At 28.8% G+C, this 21,680-nt stretch overlaps 1 protein-coding gene across 14 annotated transcripts in view; it reads left to right on the forward strand.

Moving 5' to 3' along the window:
• The window catches only part of LOC119603800 (sodium/hydrogen exchanger 3), a 96,423-nt gene that overhangs the window by 24,621 nt on the left and 50,122 nt on the right, over positions 1 to 21,680 (forward strand). For all 14 annotated transcript variants that reach the window (XM_037955982.1, XM_037955983.1, XM_037955978.1 and 11 more), the window contains exons 4-6: positions 8,127 to 8,390; positions 17,280 to 17,482; positions 21,360 to 21,480. In XM_037955982.1, coding sequence (XP_037811910.1) covers positions 8,127 to 8,390; positions 17,280 to 17,482; positions 21,360 to 21,480 — 588 coding nt within the window. The remainder of the gene's footprint in view (positions 1 to 8,126; positions 8,391 to 17,279; positions 17,483 to 21,359; positions 21,481 to 21,680) is intronic.

Genomic DNA, 21,680 nt, shown 5'->3' on the forward strand with positions numbered 1-21,680 from the left:
ACTAGACTATAGACTAGACTATAGACGAGACTATAGACGAGACTATAGACTAGACTATAGACTAGACTATAGACTAGACTATAGACTTGACTATAGACTAGACTATAGACTAGACTATAGACTAGACTATAGACTAGACTATAGACTAGACTATAGACTAGACTATAGACTAGACTATAGACTAGACTATAGACTAGACTATAGACGAGACTATAGACGAGACTATAGACGAGACTATAGACGAGACTATAGACGAGACTATAGACGAGACTATAGACGAGACTATAGACGAGACTATAGACGAGACTATAGACGAGACTATAGACTAGACTATAGACTAGACTAGACTATAGACTAGACTATAGACTAGACTATAGACTAGACTATAGACTAGACTATAGACGAGACTATAGACGAGACTATAGACGAGACTATAGACGAGACTATAGACGAGACTATAGACGAGACTATAGACGAGACTATAGACGAGACTATAGACGAGACTATAGACGATACTATAGACTAGACTATAGACTAGACTATAGACTAGACTATAGACTAGACTATAGACTAGACTATAGACTAGACTATAGACTAGACTATAGACTAGACTATAGACGAGACTATAGACGAGACTATAGACGAGACTATAGACGAGACTATAGACGAGACTATAGATGAGACTATAGACGAGACTATAGACGAGACTATAGACGAGACTATAGACGAGACTATAGACGAGACTATAGACGAGACTATAGACGAGACTATAGACGAGACTATAGACGAGACTATAGACGAGACTATAGACGAGACTATAGACGAGACTATAGACGAGACTATAGACGAGACTATAGACGAGACTATAGACGAGACTATAGACGAGACTATAGACGAGACTATAGACGATACTTTAGACGAGACTATAGACTAGACTATAGACTAGACTATAGACTAGACTATAGACTAGACTATAGACTAGACTATAGACTAGACTATAGACTAGACTATAGACTAGACTATAGACTAGACTATAGACTAGACTATAGACTAGACTATAGACTGGACTATAGACTAGACTATAGACTAGACTATAGACTAGACTATAGACTAGACTATAGACTAGACTATAGACTAGACTATAGACTAGACTATAGACTAGACTATAGACTAGACTATAGACTAGACTATAGACTAGACTATAGAATAGACTATAGACTAGACTATAGACTAGACTATAGAATAGACTATAGACTAGACTATAGACTAGACTATAGACTAGACTATAGACTAGACTATAGACTAGACTATAGACTAGACTATAGACTAGACTATAGACTAGACTATAGACTAGACTATAGACTAGACTATAGACTAGACTATAGACTAGACTATAGACTAGACTATAGACTAGACTATAGACTAGACTATAGACTAGACTATAGACTAGACTATAGACTAGACTATAGACTAGACTATAGACTAGACTATAGACTAGACTATAGACTAGACTATAGACTAGACTATAGACTAGACTATAGACTAGACTATAGACTAGACTATAGACTAGACTATAGACTAGACTATAGACTAGACTATAGACTAGACTATAGAATAGACTATAGACTAGACTATAGACTAGACTATAGACTAGACTATAGACTAGACTATAGACTAGACTATAGACTAGACTATAGACTAGACTATAGACTAGACTATAGACTAGACTATAGACTAGACTATAGACTAGACTATAGACTAGACTATAGACTAGACTATAGTACTATAGACTAGACTATAGACTAGAATGTAGACTAGACTATAGACTAGACTATAGACTAGACTATAGACTAGACTATAGACTAGACTATAGACTAGACTATAGACTAGACTATAGACTAACTAGACTAGACTAGACTATAGACTAGACTATAGACTAGACTATAGACTAGACTATAGACTAGACTATAGACTAGACTATAGACTAGACTATAGACTAGACTATAGACTAGACTATAGACTAGACTATAGGCTAGACTATGACTAGACTATAGACGAGACTATAGACTAGACTATAGACTAGACTATAGACTAGACTATAGACTAGACTATAGACTAGACTATAGACTAGACTATAGACTAGACTATAGACTAGACTATAGACTAGACTATAGACTAGACTATAGACTAGACTATAGACTAGACTATAGACTAGACTATAGACTAGACTATAGACTAGACTATAGACTAGACTATAGACTAGACTATAGACTAGACTATAGACTAGACTATAGACTAGACTATAGAATAGACTATAGACTAGACTATAGACTAGACTTTAGACTAGACTATAGACGAGACTATAGACGAGACTATAGACGAGACTATAGACGAGACTATGGACGAGACTATAGACGAGACTATGGACGAGACTATGGACGAGACTATAGACGAGACTATAGACGAGACTATAGACGAGACTATAGACTAGACTATAGACTAGACTATAGACTAGACTATAGACGAAACTATAGACGAGACTATAGACGAGACTATAGACTAGACTATAGACTAGATTATAGACTAGACTACAGACTAGACTATAGACTTGACTAGACTAGACTACAGACTATTTTTCCCCTTTAACAACAAACCGTTGGTACATTTTTGTTTAATAACTAGCAATTAGTTAACTTTTAAATTTTAGTTACAATATTTTATTTGTTTAACAACAAATAAATTTCAAACATAACAACAAAATGTGTGTGACTTTTTAAATTTCCGGCCAAACTAAAGAACTCACTTTGTTTTAATACATTGTATTTTATTCGGAAGTACGACGGTCATAAATTTATAAACAATTCGTTGATAGTATGAGATTTCGTTGAAAGTTATACTTTTTTACAATAAAATGGCAAAGAAAATCTCAAAAACACAACAACAACAACAATTGACACACTATTAAAATGGGTCAATGTTAAACACCATTTTGGTGAAAAAAATAGTTGTTCAAAAGAAATATTCTAAAAACTCAGCAAAATTTGTTAATATTCTTTTGTTTTGTCAAAAAAAATATATAAAAGTAAATGAAAATAAAAGCTTTAAGTGTAAATAACTTAAACACTTAAATTTATTTTGTTGAATTTTCAGTTGTTGTTATTTTTTATACGTTTGCTAATAAAAAGTCAATAAATTTTGCCAACATATAATGTGAAGGACAAAAGACCAAAAAGGCGGAGTAATAAAAGAGAATATTTTGGATACAATTTTAAAGGTTGTAAAAGTAGGGTGAAGATGGTTTGATGTTTGAGGAATTAACAAATAACTACGATTGAGAATCTCGTAATAATATCATGACTTGTAAAAAAATTTACTTCTGTAATGAGAATCGGGTCATTATAGGATTCAGATTCCAAATTTGGACCTTTTCCAAGATTTTTAGAATTAGATGGATTGGCTTAAATATTATAAATGTATAAATATAGAATCGATTTTAAAGCGGCCCAAATTCTGATCATTTTCCTTAATCTATACATATATTACTAGCTGCTGTAGGGTTTTATAGAGTCGAGCTTGACCTATAGTTTTTTTTAACTTTTTCATTTTATTCTCATGACATTTAGATATTTTAGTGTGAATGTGTTTTTCGCTTTTACTTCTGAATTGGTCCTTGAATTGTAGTAATTTCGAGTAAACTTTAACAATTACTAAAAAAAAACTAACGAAAAGAACATGACGTCGTAAATTTTACAAATACTTAGTACTTAAACATTTAGTTACAAATACTAAATTTGCTGCACAAATACAAACACAACTCACAGTACCCAACACCCAACAGTTATGGTAATTTTAGTACCATTTTATGGTACTAATTACATTGCATGTGTTAGAGAAATTTTAACAAAAAGGAAAATGGTTTCTTTTAAAAATATAAAACTTTTTATTAATTGTGGTTTCCCTAAACGTTTATCCCTTTAGAGGACGTTTTTTTCAACTGTTTTAGTACTTAGTACAAATTTAGGGACCTTTTTGGTCCCACCAAAAACAGAATATTTGACTCTGTTGGCGGTTCGGCTGGTTGTTCGCACTTCATTATGATCTCTTACACTTACTAGGTTATCACAATGGATCAATATTTCATCATTAGTGCGTGTTTAGAACAATTTCCTTTTAAAAGTTTCTTTACAGCCATGTAATAGCAGGTAAACTCTTAATTTACCTGCCCTGGCTCTCATTTTTACACTTCTAACTAACAAATTTGCACACACACATAAATTTTCTAAATAGAATTTTCTCATTGACTTTGTTTTGTGAGTTTGTGTCTGAGATGGATGGTAGGTTTTGTTAACAAAAAACTATTTTTTCAAGTTACAAGGTCATCAAGCAAATAAATAATATTAAATGTAAAATAGTAAGTACTCTAAGAACGAGGGTCATTTAGAAAGTTTTGTAATTGTTATAAGTTAGCTTAACTAAATAAAGTTAAGCTCTAAGAAATTTGGTACTTTACTGTTACAAAAAATCCAAATTAAATTCTTTGAAATGTTCCAAAATATCACAATAGAGAAAAGGTACTTCCAAGGAAGCCAAAAAAGAAGTAGTTTATAGAGATAAGATGCCACAAATAAAAGTCTTTTCACGTAAAATTTACAAAAGGTACGAAATAAGTTTGATGGAAAACTGAGTTTTTGGTGAAAAACTGAGTTTTTGGTGAAAAACTGAGATTTTTATTAAAAACTGAGTTTTTGATGAAAAACTGAGTTTTGATGAAAAACGGTGTTTTTGATGAAAAACGGTGTTTTTGATGAAAAACGGTGTTTTTGATGAAAAACGGTGTTTTTGATGAAAAACGGTGTTTTTGATGAAAAACTGAGTTTTTGATGATAAACAGAGTTTATGATGAAAACTGGGTTTTAGATGAAAAACTGTGTTTTTGAAGAAAAACTGTGTTTTTGAAGAAAAACTGAGTTTTTGAAGAAAAACTGAGTTTTTGAAGAAAAACTGAGTTTTTGATGAAAAACTGAGTTTTTGATGAAAAACTGAGTTTATGATAAAAACTGAGTTTATGATAAAAACTGAGTTTATGATGAAAAACTGAGTTTATGATGAAAAACTGAGTTTTTGGTGAAAAACTGAGTTTTTGGTGAAAATTGAGTTTTTGGTGAAAAATTTAGTTTTTGGTGAAAAATTGAGTTTTTGATGAAAAACTGAGTTTTTGATGAAAAACTGAGTTTTTGATGAAAAACTGAGTTTTTGATGAAAAACTGAGTCTGATGAAAAATGAGTTTTTGGTGAAAAATTGAGTTTTTGATGAAAAATTGAGTTTTTGATGAAAAACTGAGTTTTTGATGAAAAAACTGAGTTTTTGATGAAAAACTGAGTTTTTGATGAACAATTGAGTTTTGATGAACAATTGAGTTTTTGATGAAAAACTGAGTTATGATGAAAAATTGAGTTTTTGATGAAAAACTGAGTTTTTGATGAAAAACTGTTAGTTAGTTAGTTAGTAAGTTAGTTAGTTAGTTAGTTAGTTAGTTAGTTAGTTAGTTAGTTAGTTAGTTAGTTAGTTAGTAGTTAGTTAGTAGTTAGTAGTTAGTTAGTTAGTTAGTTAGTTAGTTAGTTAGTTAGTTAGTTAGTTAGTTAGTTAGTTAGTTAGTAGTTAGTTAGTTAGTTAGTTAGTAGTAGTTAGTTAGTTAGTTAGTTAGTTAGTTAGTAGTAGTTAGTTGGTTAGTTAGTAGTTAGTTAGTTAGTTAGTTAGTTAGTTAGTAGTTAGTTAGTAGGTAGGTAGTAGTTAGTAGTAGTTAGTTAGTTAGTTAGTTAGTTAGTTAGTTAGTTAGTTAGTTAGTTAGTTAGTTAGTTAGTTAGTAGTTAGTAGTTAGTTAGTTAGTTAGTTAGTTAGGTTAGTTAGTTAGTTAGTTAGTTAGTTAGTTAGTTAGTTAGTTAGTTAGTTAGTTAGTTAGTTGGTTAGTTAGTTAGTAGTTAGTTAGTTAGTAGTTAGTTAGTTAGGTAGTTAGTTAGTTAGTTAGTTAGTTAGTTAGTTAGTTAGTTAGTTAGTTAGTTAGTTAGTTAGTTAGTTAGTTAGTAGTTAGTTAGTTAGTTAGTTAGTTAGTAGTTAGTTAGTTAGTTAGTAGTTAGTAGTTAGTTAGTTAGTTAGTTAGTTAGTTAGTTAGTTAGTTAGTTAGTAGTTAGTTAGTTAGTTAGTTAGTTAGTAGTTAGTTAGTTAGTTAGTTAGTTAGTTAGTTAGTTAGTTAGTTAGTAGTTAGTTAGTTAGTTAGTTAGTTAGTTAGTTAGTTAGTTAGTTAGTTAGTTAGTTAGTTAGTTAGTTAGTAGTTAGTTAGTTAGTTAGTTAGTTAGTTAGTTAGTTAGTTAGTTAGTTAGTAGTTAGTTAGTTAGTTAGTTAGTTAGTTAGTTAGTTAGTTAGTTAGTTAGTTAGTTAGTTAGTTAGTTAGTTAGTTAGTTAGTTAGTTAGTTAGTTAGTTAGTTAGTTAGTTAGTTAGTTAGTTAGTTAGTTAGTTAGTTAGTTAGTTAGTTAGTTAGTTAGTTAGTTAGTTAGTTAGTTAGTTAGTTAGTAGTTAGTTAGTAGTTAGTTAGTTAGTTAGTTAGTTAGTTAGTTAGTTAGTTAGTTAGTTAGTTAGTTAGTTAGTTAGTTAGTTAGTTAGTTAGTTAGTTAGTAGTTAGTTAGTTAGTTAGTTAGTTAGTTAGTAGTTAGTAGTAGTTAGTTAGTTAGTAGTTAGTTAGTTAGTTAGTTAGTTAGTTAGTTAGTTAGTTAGTTAGTTAGTTAGTTAGTTAGTTAGTTAGTTAGTTAGTTAGTTAGTTAGTAGTTAGTTAGTTAGTTAGTTAGTTAGTTAGTTAGTTAGTTAGTTAGTTAGTTAGTTAGTTAGTAGTTAGTTAGTTAGTAGTAGTTAGTTAGTAGTTAGTTAGTTAGTTAGTTAGTTAGTTAGTTAGTAGTTAGTTAGTTAGTAGTTAGTTAGTTAGTTAGTTAGTTAGTTAGTTAGTTAGTTAGTTAGTTAGTAGTTAGTTAGTTAGTTAGTTAGTTAGTTAGTTAGTTAGTTAGTTAGTTAGTTAGTTAGTTAGTTAGTTAGTTAGTTAGTTAGTTAGTTAGTTAGTTAGTTAGTTAGTTAGTTAGTTAGTTAGTTAGTTAGTTAGTTAGTTAGTTAGTTAGTTAGTTAGTTAGTAGTTAGTTAGTTAGTTAGTTAGTTAGTTAGTTAGTAGTTAGTTAGTTAGTTAGTTAGTTAGTTAGTTAGTTAGTTAGTTAGTTAGTAGTTAGTTAGTTAGTTAGTAGTTAGTTAGTTAGTTAGTAGTTAGTTAGTTAGTTAGTTAGTTAGTTAGTTAGTTAGTTAGTTAGTTAGTTAGTTAGTAGTAGTTAGTTAGTTAGTTAGTTAGTTAGTTAGTAGTTAGTTAGTTAGTTAGTTAGTTAGTTAGTTAGTAGTTAGTTAGTTAGTTAGTTAGTTAGTTAGTTAGTTAGTTAGTTAGTTAGTTAGTTAGTTAGTTAGTTAGTTAGTTAGTTAGTTAGTTAGTTAGTTAGTAGTTAGTTAGTTAGTTAGTTAGTTAGTTAGTTAGTTAGTTAGTTAGTTAGTTAGTTAGTTAGTTAGTTAGTTAGTTAGTTAGTTAGTTAGTTAGTTAGTTAGTTAGTTAGTTAGTTAGTAGTTAGTTAGTTAGTTAGTTAGTTAGTTAGTTAGTTAGTTAGTTAGTTAGTTAGTTAGTTAGTTAGTTAGTTAGTTAGTAGTTAGTTAGTTAGTTAGTTAGTTAGTTAGTAGTTAGTTAGTTAGTTAGTTAGTTAGTTAGTTAGTTAGTTAGTAGTTAGTTAGTTAGTTAGTTAGTTAGTTAGTTAGTTAGTTAGTTAGTTAGTCAGATCCGAAGCAGTATTCATAGGCAACTGTCGATCCTATTAGCCGCTCTTTTTTAACTCTTTATGGTGGTAATTGAACCTATAACCTTCGTGCTGGACGACTTCTACACTTACACTTAAAATTAAAAAAAGTTTCACGATATTAAACATGATATTAGAGCTACTACGAAAGCGGAGAAATTGGCCGAACGAACAATTTTTCTCCGGAATTTAACCTAAACGTTTATTATAAATATTTCCATTTTAACATTATCCTTTTCTTTTTTCTCCATAACAGGTTTCCATATGACACCAAAATTGCATCTTATATTCCCAGAATCTTGCCTTTTAATTGTTGTTGGTGTTGTTATTGGTGTTGTGCTCTTCTTCTGTACAGATGTCGCGGTTTCTCCTCTAACACCTAATACATTCTTCTTCTATATGTTGCCACCGATTATATTGGACGCGGGTTACTTTATGCCGAATCGTTTGTTTTTCGACAATTTGGGTACAATTCTACTGATGGCTGTTGTCGGTACAATTTTCAATATTGCAACAATTGGTAAGTTTGGATAATAATTAAATTAATATTTTTTAAGTTATGCACCCAATAAATAATACATATAGACATTTAATGTGATCGGAGATTTAGCTCTTTTAAATAACAAGAAGAAATTAAAAGAAATATATTGATGACATCAAATAAATTTTTAAATGTTTACAGCCGACTTAAGCTGTTAATATTAGCTTTTAATTGATTTACAGTTCTACAACAATCTTCCGTCTAATTCTCTGTTTAATAAACAATTTCAATTTATTATTTTCTCTTCATATTTATCTACAAATGAGTATTTGTTTGCGGAAACTATAAAATTAATTTGACATTTGATCTTAAATTAAATGGTTTTTTATTTATAACAGTTTAGATTACAAAACAATGATAAAACTGAAAGCAAATATTTCTATTTAAATTATTGCCATTTATTTGCAATTGTAAAATAAATTATTTATTTAAAGATATTGATTGTAAACATATTTGTTTATTAAACGATGGCTTGTGTTAGGATTTATTTTCTCACAAAAAAAAATCTCAATGAATTTAAATCAATTTATTTGTAATAGTAATATTTATGAAGCATTTTATATGTAGAAAATATTTTATTTTTTTTAAATAAAGATTTTTGTTTCTCGTCCAAAAATTACTTCCAAAGAAGTGAAAAAGTAAGTTGTTCCCAGAAGGTTATTTGTTCTCGAACACTTTTAAAATAATAATTAAAGTCTCTTTTATCTCTGTGTAAAATTTGGAGTTCGTCACTATTATTTCTGCAGAAATATACATTAAAACGTAAATATTGACCCTTGACCTCTTAAGTTAATTAGTGGTTTTATGCCATTAAGTGTTTGTAAATATAAGACTAAGTTTCAAAATACTTAATCTGATGATGTTATTGTTTATAGTGCTATAAAATAATTAATATTATATGAAGAGGTCAAAGGTCAAGAACAACATATTTAACAGTTCATTCTAAAATTTTGCAGAAAGTTATACAGGACTTTAATTAAAGTTTTAACATTGATTTAAGCCAAATTACTTCCAATGAAGTACTCTATAACTTACAATCTAAAGTTTAGATAATTAAGGATAAAATGTTCTTGTTTCCCATTTTTCTACACATAATGTCAAAGTAATTACTGTTTCCTTCTTTTAAATGACTTTGAGGCAATACTGCTGAATACCCCTAGAGATTTTCAAGATAGATATATTTCAACATTATTAATATACATTCAATAAATACAAATAAATTTGAATGCTAAAGATATTTACTTTGATTTCTAACAAGTCTTGGGTGTATGTGAGTGTAAAGTGATTAAATCAGTTATTAGAACGCAACACTGAATTTAATAATTCGATTGTCGAGTAATTTGTTAATGCTCATTTTACAAACAAATTTATTTGTGACGTAACATCTACATTAATTAAAGCAGCAATGCTAATGCACTGAGCGAAAAAATCGAGGAATATAAAATGACAAATGGTTTTTAAAACTAAAATAACTTAATACTAAAAGCTGATTTAGTTGTTTTTCACCAAAAACTCAGTTTTTCACAAAAAACTCAGCTTTTCACCAAAAACTCAGTTTTTCGCCAAAAACTCAGTTTTTCACCAAAAATAATTTTTTCACCAAAAAATCAGTTTTTCACCAAAAAATCGGGTTTTCACCAAAAACTCAGTTTTTCACCAAAAACTCTGTTCGATCGATAGAATAGATATATAGATAGATAGATAGATAGATAGATAGATAGATAGATAGATAGATAGATAGATAGATAGATAGATAGATAGATAGATAGATAGATAGATAGATAGATAGATAGATAGATAGATAGATAGATAGATAGATAGATAGATAGATAGATAGATAGATAGATAGATAGATAGATAGATAGATAGATAGATAGATAGATAGATAGATAGATAGATAGATAGATAGATAGATAGATAGATAGATAGATAGATAGATAGATAGATAGATAGATAGATAGCTAGATAGATAGATAGATAGATAGATAGATAGATAGATAGATAGATAGATAGATAGATAGATAGATAGATAGATAGATAGATAGATAGATAGATAGATAGATAGATAGATAGATAGTAGATAGATAGATAGATAGATAGATAGATAGATAGATAGATAGATAGATAGATAGATAGATAGATAGATAGATAGATAGATAGATAGATAGATAGATAGATAGATAGATAGATAGATAGATAGATAGATAGATAGATAGATAGATAGATAGATAGATAGATAGATAGATAGATAGATAGATAGATAGATAGATAGATAGATAGATAGATAGATAGATAGATAGATAGATAGATAGATAGATAGATAGATAGATAGATAGATAGATAGATAGATAGATAGAATAGTTGTTTAGTTAGTGATATCCGGAGAAATACACATAGCCCACTGTCCAGTTCACACTTAGTATCACAGTTTCTGCTGGGAATTGAACACACAACCTCCGTCCTGGAGGGCAACTTCACTGTCATAAGGAGGTGCTCTCTTGAGAATTAAAATTTAGTATGCTTGGTTTTTCGTGCAGTGTGCATGCACATACAACTATAATCGAATTAAAATCTCTCAATTATATCGACTTGTTAATAATGACGTATGTGTATGCGTGTGTAATACAATTGATTGATGACCGTTGTTTAATAAAATCTATTCTAATGTGTTTTATGTTAATCATTTGAATGAGAAAAAAAACAAAAGTGATTAATTTAAGCTTGTAAACAAACAAACATGACTGACCTATTACAAATAATATTATTATATTTTTACTATCTTGTTTAAGTAGTTAGAATGTGCGTGAGTAAACAGTTAAAATCATTAAAATGTGGTTGTATTCCAAAGAGAGTGACTGACTGCACTTACATATGTGTATGAGAGCGTATGAGTGATAATGTTAATGTAGTTTTTATAAACATGTTTTTTATTGTGAATGGCAGACAGTCATGTTTTGATTGTTTCATTCATTAACAGATATTACTCATACGCATTGAACAACTAGTTTTTGAAATTTAAACATGATTCAGTCAGTGCAAGGAGTATAGTGATTGTTAACTAAATATTCGGCAATATCAAGTATTCTTTAAGATATTTTCCCTTTAATATCTCTTTAATATCCCTAATATTTCTTGTCGTTTTTTTCTTAATAACTAAACAATTTACACCTAAAGCCGCAGTGTTAATTATGTTAGAAATTTAACAGATTTTCTCAGTATATATATATTTTTTTTCTATTTCTAACTCTTTTAACTATTACGAATCTTTGTTAAAAATATATACAATTTGATTAGCACTTCCACTATAATTTGTTTTAATCATCATGCACTGCAGGTTAGATATCTTAAATGCACATTCACTTTAGTTAATAATCGTAGTCGATATTGAATTTTTATTATTGTTTAAAATAAAGTTTAGAAAAAAAATACACATCTGTTGTTTGAAAAATAAAAATTTCAAATTTGTTTAATTACTGTTATTAAATCAAAGATGCATTTAAATTGTATAATTTATTTAAATTCTAATTATTTGTGCAAACAAATTTAACTTTCAATTAGCTTTATCAAAGTGAGAATTTTAATTGGAATAATAATATAAATATTGTAAGAAGTTACTAAATGTTTCTTACTTTAAATAGAACTAGAACAGAACTAGAACAGAACTAGAACAGAACTAGAACAGAACTAGAACAGAACTAGAACAGAACTAGAACAGAACTAGAACTGAACTAGAACAGAACTAGAACAGAACTAGAACAGAACTAGAACAGAACTAGAACAGAACTAGAACAGAACTAGAACTGAATTAGAACTGAACTAGAACAGAACTAGAACAGAACTAGAACAGAACTAGAACAAACTAGAACAGAACTAGAACAGAACTAGAACAGAACTAGAACAGAACTAGAACAGAACTAGAACAGAACTAGAACAGAACTAGAACAGAACTAGAACAGAACTAGAACAGAACTAGAACAGAACTAGAACAGAACTAGAACAGAACTAGAACAGAACTAGAACAGAACTAGAACAGAACTAGAACAGAACTAGAACAGAACTAGAACAGAACTAGAACAGAACTAGAACAGAACTAGAACAGAACTAGAACAGAACTAGAACAGAACTAGAACAGAACTAGAACAGAACTAGAACAGAACCAGAACAGAACTAGAACAGAACTAGAACAGAACTAGAACAGAACTAGAACAGAACTAGAACAGAACTAGAACAGAACTAGAACAGAACTAGAACAGAACTAGAACAGAACTAGAACAGAACTAGAACAGAACTAGAACAGAACTAGAACAGAACTAGAATTAGAACAGAACTAGAACAGAACCAGAACAGACAGAACTAGAACAGAACTAGAAACAGAACTAGAACAGAACTAGAACAGAACTAGAACAGAACTCGAACAGAACTAGAACAGAACTAGAACAGAACTAGAACAGAACTAGAACAGAACTAGAACAGAACTAGAACAGAACTAGAACAGAACTAGAACAGAACTAGAACAGAACTAGAACAGAACTAGTCAGAACTAGAACAGAACTAGAACAGAACTAGAACAGAACTAGAATAGAACTAGAACAGAACTAGAACAGAACTAGAACAGAACTAGAACAGAACTAGAACAGAACTAGAACTAGAACAGAACTAGAACAGAACTAGAACAGAACTAGAACAGAACTACAACAGAACTAGAACAGAACTAGAACAGAACTAGAACAGAACTAGAACAGAACTAGAACAGAACTAGAACAGAACTAGAACAGAACTAGAACAGAACTAGAACAGAACTAGAACAGAACTAGAACAGAACTAGGACAGAACAGAACTAGAATAGAACTAGAACTAGAACAGAACTAGAACAGAACTAGAACAGAACTAGAACAGAACTATGACGAACAGAACTAAACTAGACAGAACTAGAACAGAACTAGAACAGAACTAGAACAGAACTAGAACAGAACTAGAACAGAACTAGAACAGAACTATGAACGAACTGGACTAGAACTAGAAAGAACTAGAACAGGAACTAGAACAGAACTAGAACTGAACTAGAACTGAACTAGAACTAGAACTGAACTAGAACTGAACTAGAACTGAACTAGAACTGAACTAGAACTGAACTAGACTGAACTAGAACTGAACTAGAACTGAAACTAGAACTGAACTAGAACTGAACTAGAACTGAACTAGAAATGCAACTAGAACTGAACTAGAATCTGAACTAGAACTGAACTAGAAACTGAACTAGAACTGAACTAGAAACTGAACTAGAACTGAACTAGAACTGAACTAGAACTGAACTAGAACTGAACTAGAAATGAACTAGAACTGAACTAGAACTGAACTAGAACTGAACTAGAACTGAACCTAGAACTGAACTAGAACTGAACTAGAACTGAACTAGAACTGAACTCGGACTAGAACCGAACTAGAACCGAACTAAAACTGAACGAGAACTGACTTAATGTAAAATTTTAAACAGATTTGCAGAAAATTATGTTTACAATCTTCATATATTTGATTAATCTAAACGTGACTTAATGTGTCTTAGATACCACACCTTTCACTCAAATCAACAAATGTTCAAATATTATTGTAGTTTGTTTTTAAAAATAACCATTTTAACCAATAACAAGTATATAGTGCGTAACTCTCTGACGTAAATATGTCATTTAGTCAAGTACCAGTCAAAAATCAGTATATATTTGTAGATATTATGATTACAATCTTTTGACATACTATACATACTTTAGTATATAATATTTCAAATAATATTTTTAGTTTCAAAATCATAATAATTGATTATAGATTTCTAACAATTATATTTGTATTATTAGATTAAACGTAAGTGTTAATAAAATCTATTCTATAACGTCAACGTCAATTTCAATGGGTTCTCTTTCAATTATTTCAAACATCATATGAAAAGCACTTTAGCAGTGCTTAAGTTGACTGCTGTTATTATATTTTAATAAGTAATGAAAAAAACTATATATTTTTTCTTTTTTATTCACCATTTAATAAACATTTCATCGGATATTATTAAACGAGCTGTTGAATACATTTTGTCATTGATTCTATTGAAAGAATTCTAAAAAAGTAAATCTCACACCTGAATTGTTTTTTCTATAATTTTTTTTGTTTATAAATTATGACAACTGCCAGCCATATAGTCCACAGTTTAACAATTTAAAAAAAATATTTAATAATATTTTTTATTATTTTAAATATGAAATATTTAGAAAGTAGTTCAATGAACAAATAGATTGTGAATGAAATTATTTAAATAAATAATAAAAACTATATACTCTGTGGACTCATTTAAATAGATGACAAAATTAATAATAAAATAACAACAATAATAAATCAAATAGTTGCAACAATCAAATTATAAAAATGCATATTTAAATATTAAATTATTTCATTAGATACACGCGACTGACTAAGGTATGGGTGATTTTTCAAATATAAAAACTAAAGGGAAAATATTAACACTTGAATGATTGTATTGCTATCGAGAGTTACTGTCAATTTGTGCTGCGTATGCTTCAATTATTTCTTACTGAGCTTATGTATTCGACATACTTTTTAGCTGTTAATAACATTAACTTTTTTCCATTAATTTTTCCTTAAACTATTCTATAAATTACGTTTTATTCTTGAAGGAAATCGGAAAAAGTATTTAGAGGATACAATGCAAATGACCGACTTTCAAATAAAATAGAAATTACTTTTACATTCATACCCTTTTAAGGAAGGAAGTGGGAGTGTTTATATAAACTGTTACTACCTGGGTTTCAATATCTATTTTTTTCCTTCTTTAAATATTGATTTTAATATTACGCGCCTTATCGCTTGGTTGTTATTAAAACTCTAAATGTTAAAACAAAAAATGTTTATTTGTTTTCATGGCTAATTAATCGATGTGAGTATTATTTGTCATAGGGAAAATTTGTGTCAATGATTAAAAAGTTCGTGTCAAAAGTGTACGAGAAACAGAGATGGAACAGAACTAGTTATGTCATAGTTTTGTTCTAGTTTAGCTCTAGTTCAGTTCTAGTTTAGTTCTAGATCAGTTCTCTAGTCAGTCTAGTTCAGTTCTAGTCAGTTCTAGTTCAGTTCTAGTTCAGTTCTAGTTCAGTTCTAGTTCAGTTCTAGTTCAGTTCTGTTCAGTTCTAGTTCAGTTCTAGTTCAGTTCTAGTTAGTTCTAGTTCTAGAGTTCTAGTTCAGTTCTAGTTCAGTCTAGTCAGTCTAGTTCAGTTCTAGTTCAGTTCTAGTTCAGTTCTAGTTCAGTTCTAGTTCAGTTCTAGTTCAGTTCTAGTTCAGTTCTAGTTCAGTTCTAGTTCAGTTCTAGTTCAGTTCTAGTTCAGTTCTAGTTCAGTTCTAGTTCAGTTTAGTTCAGTTCTAGTTCAGTAGTTCAGTTCAGTTCTAGTTCAGTTCTAGTTCAGTTCTAGTTCAGTTCTAGTTCAGTTCTAGTTCAGTTCTAGTTCAGTTCTAGTTCAGTTCTAGTTCAGTTCTAGTTCAGTTCTAGTTCAGTTCAGTTCTAGTTCAGTTCTAGTTCAGTTCTAGTTCAGTTCTAGTTCTAGTTCACTTCTAGTTCAGTTCTAGTTCTAGTTCAGTTCTAGTTCAGTTCTAGTTCAGTTTCTAGTTCAGTTCTAGTTCAGTTCTAGTTCAGTTCTAGTTCAGTTCTAGTTCAGTTCTAGTTCAGTTCTAGTTCAGTTCTAGTTCAGTTCTAGTTCAGTTCTAGTTCAGTTCTAGTTCAGTTCTAGTTCAGTTCTAGTTCAGTTCTAGTTCAGTTCTAGTTCAGTTCTAGTTCAGTTCTAGTTCAGTTCTAGTTCAGTTCTAGTTCAGTTCTAGTTCTAGTTCAGTTCTAGTTCAGTTCTAGTTCAGTTCTAGTTCAGTTCTAGTTCAGTTCTAGTTTGGTTCAGTTCTAGTTCAGTTCTAGTTCAGTTCTAGTTCTGTTCAGCTCAGTATTTGTCTAACTGAGTTGTTTGCTGGGTCATAAATATCCTGCATAACAAGTCCTTTAAAATTTGTCTTTTCAAAATAAAGTTGTCTCCAGCTGTCATCTAACAAATACTGATGCTAAATATTTTTCAATAAAAAGAAAAAAACTATTATATAAATATGTAATTGTATAAAGGAATGCGTCATTGTAAATAAATAAATAAAAAATATTAATGTGATAAATTTATTTATTTATGTTGCACAACAAGACAATGTAATGATGATGGTAGAATTAATGGTTGTTGGTAACATGAGTAGCGCAAATTTTATTGAATATTATTTTTCTATTTACAAATTGTGCGGTCCTGACGTTGTTGTTAGGACATATGGTGATAACGTTCAAACAGTCGTGAGTTTTAGAATAAAGGATTCTTAAACGAAATTTTATAAAAGCTGGAAAATAGGGTATGAATCTATTGTAGTTGTTGCTCGTGTTAGAGTTTTAAATTTGTGTTTTTTTTTTTTTTTTTCAAGAAAATCATCGATATATGTACATATTTAATTGCCCCTATATAAATAATACTTAGTGTTGGTTTCTACTGATGTACAATGTACATACATATGTATGTATGTGTAAGCAGTCCCATTTAAATGCCACAAGGATATAATACATAGATTTAGATGTTTTTCTATTTCTATTTGCTTACGTTTTTTTTTTATTATAAACATGTGACATGTTTAATAAAGGAAACCCTACAATGTTTAATACTATGACGCAGTTTGTCTCGTACGTCGTTTTGTTTCTTGTTTTTGTAACTAATTTTAATTTCCAATATTTCGAGAAAAAAAAACCTTCCAATGACATTATTTAATTGTTATCTTTCTTCTCCTTTTCTTTCTCGAAAATAGGCGGTTCATTGTATGCCTGTGGTCTGAGTGGTATTTATGGTAGTGATGCTGAAACTCCTAAATTATTGGATACATTTATCTTTGCCTCTCTTATATCGGCTGTGGATCCTGTGGCTGTGTTGGCTGTCTTTGAAGAAATTCATGTCAATGAAATTTTGTATATTGTCGTCTTTGGTGAATCATTACTTAATGATGCTGTTACGGTAAGTCTTAAAAAAAAGGAAAAAAAAAATTAATGAGTTTAAATCTTTTGTTTTATTTTAATTGGAGGATGAACAAAAAAATGAAAAAAATAAAACAAATCATGACCTATCAATCTATGTCATCTTTAGTTCAATTGTATGTTAGAATTTTTCATTTCTTGATATTCTCGTTGTTGATTAGAAAAGTATGAGTATCATCATCATCATCATGTTAACCTTTGAAGAAATTTCTTTCGAATATTTGTTGTGTGACAGTAAAGTTCAAAAGAAATTTAGTTAAAGTTTATTTAAGTAAAGATTTTTCAAAAAACTTAGGTTTATTTTGAATTAAACCAATAAAAGTTATGAGTGATTAGGCTTAAGTTTCAAAGTAATAAACGTACTAAATCAAAAGAAAATATTTTAATCATCCCTCCCGCCCTTAATGAAAAGCCTATATGTACTTGAAACGAACGGTTTTTTGCAGTTTCTTTGTTAAAGCTATTAAAAAAAATTGTTTAAAGCTATTAAAAAATACTTTAAAAGGTATTCAATAACAAAATAGTTTAAAGTTATTCCATTAAAAAATCTTTTAAAAACTAACTTAAAGCTATTCAAAGCTTAAAGACATACAAAGCTTAAAGCCTTTTAATTCATAATTTTAGTCAAAGCTTAAAGTTGCTGAAGGCTTAAATCTATTCATAATTTAAAGTTTATTAAAACTTAAAGCTATTTAAAGTTATAAAAAGCTTAAAGCTATTCAAGGCTATTCAAAGCTATTGAAAGCTTAAAACAGTATATAAAGCTAGTAGCTATATTTAAGCTATTAAAAGTTTAAAGATATTAAAAGCTGAAAACTATTAAAATCTTAAAGCTAATCAAAGCTTAAAGTTATAAAAAGTTTAAAGGTGTTGAAAGCTTAAAGCTATTCAAAGCTTAAAGCTATTCAAAGCTTAAAGCTATTCACATCTATTAAAAGCTTAGGCTGATGTCCGGGTGGGCGCTACAAGCAATGCGAAGCTTTGCGCTACAAACCATTCCTTGTGTTTTCCTATGTGTCATGTCAGAGTGAAAGCGAAGCTTGATGCGAGGAAACACAAGCAAAAGTTTGTAGCGCAAAGCTTCGCATCGCTTGAAGCTCCCACTCTGACATCAGCCTAAGCTTTTAATAGCACTCTGACATCAGCCTAAGCTTTTAATAGATTTTAATAGCTTTAAGCTTTGAATAGCTTTAAGCTTTTAATAGCTTTAAGCTTTCAATACCATTAAACTTTTTATAACTTTAAGCTTTGATTAGCTTTAAGATTTTAATAGTTTTTAGCTTTTAATATCTTTAAACTTTTAATAGCTTAAATATAGCTAGTAGCTTTATATACTGTTTTAAGCTTTCAATTGCTTTGAAGAGCCTTGAATAGATTTAAGCTTTTTATAAATTTAAATAGCTTTAAGCTTTAAGTAACTTTAAATTAGTAGTTAGTTAGTTAGTTAGTTAGTTAGTTAGTTAGTTAGTTAGTTAGTTAGTAGTTAGTTAGTTAGTTAGTTAGTAGTTAGTTAGTTAGTTAGTTAGTTAGTAGTAGGTTAGTTAGTTAGTTAGTTAGTTAGTAGTTAGTTAGTTAGTTAGTTAGGTTAGTTAGTTAGTTAGTTAGTGAGTTAGTTAGTTAGTTAGTTAGTTAGTTAGTTAGTTAGTTAGTTAGTTAGTTAGTTAGTTAGTTAGTTAGTTAGTAGTTAGTTAGTTAGTTAGTAGTTAGTTAGTAGTTAGTAGTTAGTTAGTTAGTAGTTAGTAGTTAGTTAGTTAGTTAGTTAGTTAGTTAGTTAGTTAGTTAGTTAGTTAGTAGTTAGTTAGTTAGTTAGTTAGTTAGTTAGTTAGTTAGTTAGTTAGTTAGTAGTTAGTTAGTTAGTTAGTTAGTTAGTTAGTTAGTTAGTTAGTTAGTTAGTTAGTTAGTTAGTTAGTTAGTTAGTTAGTTAGTTAGTTAGTTAGTTAGTTAGTTAGTTAGTTAGTTAGTTAGTTAGTTAGTTAGTTAGTTAGTTAGTTAGTTAGTTAGTTAGTTAGTTAGTTAGTAGTTAGTTAGTTAGTTAGTTAGTTAGTTAGTTAGTTAGTTAGTTAGTTAGTTAGTTAGTTAGTTAGTTAGTTAGTTAGTTAGTTAGTTAGTTAGTTAGTAGTTAGTTAGTTAGTTAGTTAGTTAGTTAGTTAGTTAGTTAGTTAGTAGTTAGTTAGTTAGTTAGTTAGTTAGTTAGTAGTTAGTTAGTTAGTTAGTTAGTTAGTTAGTTAGTTAGTTAGTTAGTTAGTTAGTTAGTTAGTTAGTTAGTTAGTTAGTTAGTTAGTTAGTTAGTTAGTTAGTTAGTTAGTTAGTTAGTTAGTTAGTTAGTTAGTTAGTAGTTAGTTAGTTAGTTAGTTAGTTAGTTAGTTAGTTAGTTAGTAGTTAGTTAGTTAGTTAGTTAGTTAGTTAGTTAGTTAGTTAGTTAGTTAGTTAGTTAGTTAGTTAGTTAGTTAGTTAGTTAGTTAGTTAGTTAGTTAGTTAGTTAGTTAGTTAGTAGTTAGTTAGTTAGTTAGTTAGTTAGTTAGTAGTTAGTTAGTTAGTTAGTTAGTAAGTTAGTTAGTTAGTTAGTTAGTTAGTTAGTTAGTTAGTTAGTTAGTTAGTTAGTTAGTTAGTAGTTAGTTAGTTAGTTAGTTAGTTAGTTAGTTAGTTAGTTAGTTAGTTAGTTAGTTAGTTAGTTAGTTAGTTAGTTAGTTAGTTAGTTAGTTAGTTAGTTGGTTAGTTAGTTAGTTAGTTAGTTAGTTAGTTAGTTAAAGTGGACAAATAATTTACCGAAACCAAGTTATGTTTCGTAGCACACTGTACTACACTGCTGTTATAACCTCTTCTTGACATTTAAGAACTGAAAGATATTTAAATTACAAGTCTAGAAGAATGCAGTGTATGTGTATTTTTATTTAGAAAAGAATGTTGATTGATCTTTAGGAAAATGGATAAAAACACATGCATAAATGCTTCAACTTTTACCTTACTTGAACAGACATTGCAGCTGTGAGCAAAAATATAGGCATATAAAATTATAAAAAGTATAAAATTTTGTTAAATAAAGAAAATTATTAGAAATGTTACAAATTATATGCAAAATTCGTTTAACTGTTTTCAAATCAAAGGACTTCTGTAAAGATGTGACGTTAAACTAATTTTTTTAACTTAACTGTTTCTTTTAGAGCTTTTTATTGTATAATCCGAAAGATGATTTCTTAAAACATATTTCATATTGACATTTATGTGTGTTATTTTTTCCTTATTACCATTTTATTTAATGTTTATTTTTTTGCTGTAACTTTTCACATTTGATTTTTTTGTTGATCATATTAATGGGGTTGTGAGGTTAAAATCATGCACCTTCTTAAGTCCTGTTTAGTACAATTTTATGTTTTTTTTTTTTTTATTTGGTAAAATGAAATATTTCAAGGTTTTTTTTTGCTGATATTAACATTTTTTTATATTTCAATATGAAAAATTCTTAATATTTTATTTACTTGTTATTGGTGTTTTTTTTTTTTTTTTTTGTTTAAAAGACATTAATATCTTATTTTTATAAAGTATTTGCTGCTTGCACTGACAGACTTTAATACATTTAAATTAAAAAAATAATATTTCTTTTTATTGGAAATTGTATTAAAAATCCATTAAATAACTTTTATAGATTTTGTTGGCAGACTTTAGTTAATACTTTTGATTTAAACTTTTGTTATGGTATTTGAATGTTTATGAAGATATTATTGGGGGATTTTATAAAATATTTGAATATTATTAAACAAAAATATGACTTTAAGGTGGGGGGATTTAATATTTTTTATTAAATTTATTTAATAATTCCTTTTATGCTTATTACTCCCTTTATTTACTTTAATTTAAAGGTCGTCATGTATCATATGATGGAAGTTTATAATCACATCGGTATATCGGAAATTATAGCTCAAGATGTTGTCAATGGTGTTGGTTCATTCTTTGTGGTGGCAATTGGCGGTACTGTTATTGGTAAGTGTGTCTTGTGTTTCTGATTTAACAAAAACATCTAACTGATGTTTAGATAATATAATGATGGTGATGATGACGATGATGATAATACATGTGTCTGTTTTCTAACCACAAACCAGACTATATTTAATGTTATTATTATCACGTTTGTCTAGTCGTTTAATTTGCGTCATTTTTTTTTTCATATTGTTCCTTTTTTG

The sequence above is a fragment of the Lucilia sericata genome, unplaced genomic scaffold (genome assembly GCF_015586225.1).
Source record: "Lucilia sericata isolate MDLA Ls3-8-SP2 unplaced genomic scaffold, ASM1558622v1 Contig000337F_arrow, whole genome shotgun sequence".
Lineage (NCBI taxonomy): Eukaryota > Metazoa > Arthropoda > Insecta > Diptera > Calliphoridae > Lucilia > Lucilia sericata.